This window comes from Miscanthus floridulus, chromosome 3, assembly GCF_019320115.1.
Source record: "Miscanthus floridulus cultivar M001 chromosome 3, ASM1932011v1, whole genome shotgun sequence".
In the NCBI taxonomy this organism is placed as follows: Eukaryota; Viridiplantae; Streptophyta; class Magnoliopsida; order Poales; family Poaceae; genus Miscanthus; species Miscanthus floridulus.
Window position 1 is genome coordinate 123644347 of NC_089582.1, and position 8660 is coordinate 123653006.

Below are 8660 nucleotides of genomic sequence, written 5' to 3' on the forward strand. Positions count from 1 at the left end.
CCCATCGGCTTGGTGGTGTGCCCCGCCCGGAAGAGGTGGAGCCACAGCTCCCAATGGGGAGCAATCCCTAGATACCCCTCGCAGACAGCAACGAAGATCGCCGCCTGCGCGATAGAATTGGGGTTGAAGATGTGGAGCTCCACGCCATAGTAGTGTGGGAGCGCCCGCATGAACCGGTCCACCAGAAGGCCGAGGCCGTGCTCATGAAAAGACACAAAGCTCACGACGTAACCGTCGTGGGGCCTCGGCTCTGGCTCGCTCGATGGAGCAATCCACTCTGGCCTGTTGGGGTCAGTGACCGGACGAAGAAGCCCACCATCGATGAGCGACTGAAGCATCTCCACGGTGACGTCGGATGGACCCTAAGGGTCTGCCTCAATGACGATGATGTCGCTGGCCATGAGTGCAGTGGAGGGTTCGACTATGGCGGTGAGTCCCTCTCTCCCTCTCTCTCTCTGCCTCGCCTCTCTCCCTTCTTCCTCCCGAGGCTCTCTGCTCTAGCGACGACTCAAAGGCGGCAAAGCTAATGCAGGCAAGGTAAGGAGGGGAGGGGCAAGGCTCGTTGCGTATTTATGTAGGATGAAGGCGAAATGGACGGGTGACAAAATTGGGGAAGTTTCCCTCAGATCCGGCGCGGTTAATCTCGATCCGATTTTACTGCCCGCGTGCCCACCTTTTCCTCATTAATCACAGGAACAATTACGTCCCATCCACTGACACCATGTCGCGTCCGACCGCTGCAGCGGCAGGCATCATTCCGCCTCCCCGAGAAAATCGCCTCAAAGGGTGCGCCAGCCGTTGTCGAGCCGATAGGGGAGATATCCCCCCACCCTATTCCTTTTAGACAAAGGAACCGGGCGCCGAGCCCATTACGGTCCAGGGATTCGAAGGCTGGCCCCCTAAGGGTTTTGACTGCCGCCCCAGGGCAATAGGGTCAGGGACGACCGTGGGCGAGCCCACATGGGGCCGAGACCCAAGCAAGCGAAATGCTTGGGACGCGCCTAAGTCGTGTCCGAGACCAGTAGGGAGGTCTCCGAATGGGATCCCACCGTAGGGAGGCACCGAGCCACCGGGGCCCAGCAAACGGCCTCGGCATCCACTAGAGAAACCCTCTGGTACTCTTGGAGTGCGTCTCTGGACCGCTAGCCGACCCCTAGTGAACGGGGCACGGGCCTCCACTCGGACTCACCCGATAACAGCTCACCGGAAGTGCCACCGCTCGCGCCCATCGAGGGTAGCCTAGCATATTCCACCCCTCCTTCCGAATGAAAAGAAAGCGCGAGGGTCGTACAAAAAGCCAGGGAAATCTCTGATGGCCCTCTTGCTCCATGCAGAGGCTAAGGGCTCTTCCTGCAACCTTGTCGAGACCCAGCGACCTAGGCTCACATTCGAGGGGGCTCGGCAAAACAACCCCTCCTTCCGAGCGAAAAGGACGCGCGAGGGTCGTTCAAAAAGTCAGGGGAACTCTTGACGGTCCTCTTGCTCCGTGCAGAGGCTAGGGAGCTCTTCCTGCATATATGCCGAGACCCCATAACCCAGGCTCACACCCGAGGGGGGCTCAACAAACAAACCCTCACGCGCAAGGGGCGTACAAAAAGCTAGGGGAACTCCTGATCGCCCTCTTGCTCCGTGCAGAGGCTTAGGGGCTCTCCCTGCAATTTTGCCGAGACCCAGCGACCTAGGCTCGCACACGAGTGGGCTCAGCAAAAAACCCCTCCGTCCGAACAAAAAGGATGTGCGAGGGTCGAACAAAAAAGTCGGGGGGACCCCTGACCGCCCTCTCGCTCCGTGCGGAGGCCCGGGGGCTCCTCCTACACCCAAGACAAAGACAAACGACCCAAGCCCACACTTGAAACTCGAGAAAAACGCGGTAAAGGGCATCGAGCCCGTTACGGTCCAGGGGTTCAAAGGCTGGGCCCCTAAGGGTTTTGATAGCCGCCCCAGGGCAACAGAGTCAGGGATGACTATGGGTAAGCCTAGCCTGCCTGCTCGCGGCCAGCGACGGCGGCGGCGGCGGCGGCGACCGGGGCTGGCCTAGTTCGCCCCGCCAGCAGCCGGGGGTGGCCGGACTGGCACCTCCGCGCCCAGGGGTGCCTCGCCGGGGGGCTGTCGGGCCCGCTCGTCTCGCCGCGTTGGCCTGCGCCTGGCCACGCCGAAGCCCCGTGCACGGCCGCACCTAGATGCGCCGGTCCTGCTGCGCCCGCAGTGGCTGCGGCGGAGCTCGCTCACTCGCTCGTCGATGCCTACGCCAAGCTGCCTCGCGCCGGCGCCGCTGTGCGGGACCTGTTCGACGAAATGCCGCACCGGGACGTCGTCACCTGGACCTCGCTCCTCACGGGGCTCGCGCGCGCCAAAGCCCACGGCGCGGTCGTTCGGTCGTACCACGGCATGGTTGCCGCGGCGATCTGAGCTCACGCATGCCGTTCGCGGTGGCCGGGGCACGTCCGGACTGGAGCTCGCCCATACGGTTCGCGCCCGTGCGGGGTGCGGCCCAACCGCGCCACTCCACGCCAACCAGCCTCCTCGGCTCCTCGTCCCTATCCGCGGCTATCCCCTCCCTCACCGCTATAAATAGGCGTCGGCGCAACGGTCCGCTGCTTCCCCTCCTCTTGCTGGCTGCCCGCCTTGCGCCCACCCCAACTCGCGCGCACGCCCACACCGCGGCGGCGCGGCACGCCACGGCGCGTAGCGTCGCGTCGCATCCCGTGCCCGCGAAACCCTGCGCCGCCGCAGCAGCGCCCGCCATAGCGTCGGGGTAGGTAACGGCGGCCATGGCGGTGGACCGCGTGGACGGCGAGGAGGTGTTCGAGGACATCATCGGCTTCCACAAGGTGTGGCTGGACCACGACGCCGGCGTGCTCAACTTCATCACCGAGGTCTGCACCTCCGGGAGCTCCTGCTCGTGCTCGTGGCCACTGCGCACTTCTCGACTCCGCCGGCACCAGCGCTGGCGACCTCCCCGGGCGGGTGTGGCTGCATCCGCGACACCTCCCTGCCCGCCACCGTGCTGGGGATGCTCGACGCCGGCCGGCACCAGAGGCCCCACCTCGCAACCGTGCCTGGCCACTAACAGCCTGTTCGCTTGCTCGTAAACGATCGTAAATTTCCAGCCAGGAACAATGTTTTTCTCTCACACCAAACCAGCCAGCAGTAAATAATCCACGATACGATACGGCCTCCCGAACAGGCTGTAACACGTCCGTGCGTGTTTTTTTTCATTGGAAAAAGTCTACTTAACTCCCCCACCTTTCATACTTGGTCTACTTCACCCCCAACTATGAAACCGTCTGTTTTACCCCCTTGAACTTTCTAAAACCGTCTATTTTACCCTTTGGGCGGTTTTGACAGCGGTTTGCTACAGTAACAGCAGGTCTGCTACTGTGCCGGTGGTTTTGAATTTTTTTAATTTATTTTTGGTGAATTTTTGAAAAATCATAGTAAATCATAGAAAAATCATAAAATGAAAAAATCTAATTTTGTTGGACTCCGTATGAGTAAATCTACATAGTGAATATATAATACGGTATGCTTTAATACAAATTTTTTACTGTAGCCTTAGATTAATTGGAAAAAAAATCTAATTTTGTCTGCAATATTCACTGCAGCAAAGACACTGTTACTGTAGCAACCCGCTGTTACTGTAGCAAGCCGTCGCTGAAAACCGCCCAGGGGATAAAATAGATGGTTTTAGAAAGTTCAGGGAGTAAAATAGACGATTTCATAGTTTAGGGGTGAAGTAGACCAAGTATGAAAGGTGTGTGGTTAAGTAGACTTTTTCCTTTTTTCATTGTGTTCAGACCTAGGGTCACTTTGTGCTTGTTTAGTTCCCAAAAAGTTTTTTAAAAAATGCTACAGTAGCTATCACATCGAATCTTGCGATACGTGCATGGAGCATTAAATGTAGACGAAAAAAAATTAATTGCACAATTTGGTTGGAAAATTACGAGACGAACGTTTTGAGCCTAATTAGTCTATGATTAAACACTAATTGCCAAATAAAAACGAAAGTGCTACGGTAGCCAAATTCTTAAAATTCGCGAACCAAACACAGCCTTTGGACTTTTCATGCAGCAGTTTCGTCAGATGCAAAAATGGACGGAATAGCGTGAAATACTAGAAAATTTAGTATCATGGCATCACAATGCTTTGGAACTTATACCAGAAAATTTAGTATCAGAATGGGTTGGAACTTTTTAATGGTTCCTAGACATCTTTCCTAATGGCACGCGTGTAAAAGCGAGGGAACCAGGTGGGTGCGTGGGCTTCGGGAGGTAGGGGAGTCGAAGGCAGAACGATTTGGGGTGGGGGTGGGGGGTGGGGGTGTTGAACGACTGCAGTTTAGGCTTTTTAGGAGTAGATAAAGATTTGTTCAACTGCAAACGCCGTTATCCAGCCCTTTTTTTCCTGCTATAATAAATAGGAGTAAATCTCACTACATCCCTTCATCAAATCAGAGACATGTCGCTATCCATATTATGATATTCCATGCCGCTCACATCGCGTTGCTTACTATACAACAATACACTGCCAGTTCATATACGGTCGACTCGAGGGTCAATAAAAAAAATCTGCACTGCTATTAACTCAATTCACAATACACGGGTTTGGCCGTTTGGGCACCATATTTCGTAAGCCATGGGCTCCCCAGGTTAGAAGGCTCAGAGATTATGAATTACGACCTCACTTTAGCAAGCCGTGCCCTGATCTCTTCTAGGTCTTCCTCGTCATCGTCAGCGCCCTCTGCAACAGCTTGCCGCTGCAAAAGAAATAAAGGGAAAGCGAAATGTTATTACAACCAGAGTCCTAGAATCCACGACGAAAACAAACTCAAACAGCCACATCAATCGCTTGTGACCAAACATATACTATCGAGAGTATATCAATACTTAAATTGTTTCCAGTTTCCACCCTTAACATACAGCAGTCAATGACATCTTTACTTCCCAAAATCCACTTCCCATACAACAGTAGCTTCTTGAAAGGCATACATTCCTCCTTTGCACCGTTCCATGTTCACATATATGCAATCATAGTTAAGGGGAACGGTAGTTACCTCTTCTGGAACCCTGCTTGTTGAAGCCTCATGTATCTTCTGTGTCCTGGCAGCATCTGGTAGCTGGGAGGCAGTCTCCCCTGCTACTGAAGCAAGAACCTTGTCAACCTCCTCTTCGATTTCCTCCTCCATGTCCTCAGAGTCCAAAGCTGAATCAACTGCCTCGTTCACCATCTCTTCCATCACACCTGCCTAGACTCAGAACAGTAAAATGTTAGTTTCAGTTATTGCCACTAAAGAATTTAAATCTTTGAACAAGAAAGAAGAAATGCAAAAGATTACCTTGGTCATTTCTTTGCTAAATTCTTGCATTGTGGTAGCCAACTCTGGAGCTTTCATTAGATTGTTAACAATTTTCATCACTTCAGTGCTTTTGGACAGATGACCCACTGTTCTTGCAGTTGCTGAAAATTGCATTCGAGGAAATTACTAGTTTGTGAAACAAGGAAATGGAAGGCATAAAGTGAGAGCACCACTCCCTAGCCCAAAGGAAACAATGAAATGAAATAGGATGCAGCTCCATTCTATAAAAAGAGGATTTACAAGGGTTAAAATGAAATACAGTGCTGCCAGTTGTGATTTTGTTAATTTATAGGTCCTGTTTGATCTGCAAGTTTACTGGGCAATTTGCAGCAAAACAAACTTAGCACACACCCAGATTCAAATGACATAACATGTGATTTCATTGTATGAGGTGCTGCAATCACAGAAAGAACGTTTAAAAACACTCTGGGAAGATATACCTGGTGGCAAAAGATAAGTTGTCCAAAAATAAAAAAAGTCGGGAGATGTATTGAATATTGATGCTGCATTACTTATCCCCAAGAAAGTAGAAGGGCATGCCTTTTAATATTAATATTAACTAACAGAATAACTCTTCCAGAAATTAAAAAGGACACTTTCATGGACAACATCAGACACCAAACCAATAAAAAAGAAATCATAAAAAAAGCCATACCGACAATTTCTCCAAGGTGCATTGATACTGAATTTAGTTGAGCCTTGTTTTCGTAAAGACGATTAACAGCACATCTTGATCTTACAAGTTCCTTAGCAAGAGCCTGGCATGAAAATATGTCATAACATCAATAGTACAACAAAGTGCTAGGCCTTATCTTAACAGATAAGATCAGTGATGAAAAATTGACATTGTATATGTCTGTTGTTGAAACTTGAAACCTGATATGTGAAGGAACAAAACATACAGATGATGGTACATGTGAATGAGATTTGTGTTCATGAACTAACGAATTCTTTGTAACATTGTAACAACCAACAAGGTGTTCAAGATAACCACACATAGACCTTTGTGCCCCCCAGTATGCGGCTTTGCTGCTTATAATGATTTTTTCGTGAAAACTGGGACAACAGTATTGCTGCTGGGAATAGTTTCTAACTCATTTTTACAACTTCAAGTGGTTTGTGCTTAATTCTGTAGTCCTGAGAGCAACCAGCACCACCATGACGACTTGGTGGACAAGCAATCTACCATTGTCTTATATAGTTTGGCACACTTCAATCCCTAATTACTTACAAGCTCTCGGTAGTTTGGAACATGTTTTAAAGTGGCATGAGTGTGCTTTCTTTGTTCTCTGCTATTGTAACGCCCCAGCTCTGAAATAGTTGGTAATATCAACGACATTCTTGACTCTTGAGAAATAAAACAATGACAACCTACTACCACCACTACCAATTACATTTCTAAGTCACATGTGAGGCAACTATTTAGGAACATGAAAGTAAAAAAAAATTGAGATCTAACATTAGTAACTATTTGTATAGTACTATAGTTTGCATTTCTTTCTGATGATGAACAAATCAAAGATCAGAAGAAATTATATTTGGCTGGCATGTGGCATATTAACGCAGAGTCAAATATGAGATTAATCATATATAATATATTGATGTTTTCCATTATTTCTATCATTGGATACAGATTTAATGTAGCATGTTCCATGAAGGTAAGATAACCACACAACACGATAAAAGTTAAGAAATAGAGAGAGAAAAATCCAATCATCCTCAACCTGTATACTTTAAAAAAAAACATATTCACGATTTCACGTTCACTCTCTTTGTGGTGCGAAAACCGGCTCATGTAATAGGACTCAAATCCTCATTACACAAGGAAATGAACATCAATTCTAAAACCTTAGGTTTAGTGGCAGGAGATCAATTTGATTTGTATCCAGTGGCGGAGCTCTCGGTAGGGCTAGGTACGGCAGCCGCCCTACCTCAAATCTGCCATGCTCTTCATTATCTTGGCTGGTTCACATGTCATCTGTCAATGGCTATGCAATTAATCAAGGCAGGGAGCTCAGATGATTCTACTGTGCCACACCTTGCATTCTATTTGTCCTCCGCCACTGTTCGTATCTACATTGCTCCTAGATTCACCTTGACAAACTGTGCCACTCAGAATCCCAACGACCCATGCTACAAGAGAGCAAGCAGAGAGGAACACTTATACAGAAAACAAGAAGATTAAACTAGCCGTACCTTCGCAGATCCCATGTCATTGCGCTTGGCAGCCTCCCTGATGGTTTTCTCCACATTCTTCTCCTCCCTCTGCACATCTGCAAAAACAAAGAGAACGAAGTAAGAACAATTCATACCCGAAATTACTTACAGGTAAGGGTTAAGGGTTTGGCGCCCAGCCCCCACGATCGGAAGAACCGCTCGGCTAATCGCGTCACCGCGTTGGCCATTTCTGAGGCAAACCAGAGCACCAAGCAACACCCGGCCACCCATCCTTGAAAACCCCTAGCCGTCCCAATCACACCTAGTCCCCGCCCACGCGAGCCTGATCACCAGTCCCCTTGGTGACCGGGGGAAGGAGAAGTGGGGGAAAGGGAAGGGAAGGAGATGCGGGCGCGTTCGGGGGAGGAGTAGGACCTCGGATCTGGCGGTCGAGGACGCGGCACTCGTTGCGGAGGCGGCGCTGCCACTCGCGCAGCTGCTGCTGCGGCGTCGGCCGCGGCTTGAGCATGTTCTTCACCTTCTCCATCGGCGCCGGCGGCCCGGGGACAGATCGGAGGCGAATCCACACTCGGTTCCAAGACGAAGCTTCACGCGGGAGAAGAGACGGGGGAGGAGAAGCGATGACGAAGAACCGTGAAACGGCGTTGCCTTCTAGTAAGTTGCTTCTAAACTAGGGAGAATTATTTATTTGCTACGAAACAGATCAGTCTTTTATATTTAGTATTAAAATTTTTGAACTTTTTTTTATCTGTCATTAAATTGAAATTTTCTTTCATAAATAGCACTACCATTTATTTTCATAGGTAACGATGTTAAGCGACTTGTAAAATGACGTAAGTGCCCTTGTTTGTAGTAGGTGTTTGGAGCACGCACACACGCTGCTGCTACTTCGCACGCATGCTGCTGCTGCTGCACAAGGCTGCTTACTGCGTTCATCATGACCTTGGACTCGTCGAAGCTGAGCACGCCGTCGTCGTCGAAGTAGTAGGCCAGCTCACTCTCGCTACTGACGATCGACTCCGGGGAGGAGACGTTGTTGGTGGGCGAGTTGCTACTCCACGCGCGGGGTGGTGTCGCCGTCATCGTCGCTGCAGGCACTGCCATTATTCTAAGCGTAGGTCGCTGG

The 8660-nt window shown here is 50.1% G+C and overlaps 1 protein-coding gene across 1 annotated transcript; it reads right to left on the reverse strand.

Moving 5' to 3' along the window:
* Positions 1-4374: 4374 nt before the first annotated feature.
* On the reverse strand, positions 4375-8198 carry LOC136546764 (vacuolar protein sorting-associated protein 24 homolog 1-like). Its single transcript, XM_066538735.1, has 6 exons — positions 7949-8198; positions 7553-7629; positions 6012-6114; positions 5336-5457; positions 5054-5245; positions 4375-4756 (listed from the first exon to the last, which is right to left on the reverse strand). Exons 1-6 carry the CDS (start codon positions 8058-8060, stop codon positions 4673-4675), a joined length of 690 nt encoding a protein of 229 aa, XP_066394832.1. The 5' UTR covers positions 8061-8198; the 3' UTR covers positions 4375-4672.
* Between the last annotated feature and the right edge of the window lie 462 nt (positions 8199-8660).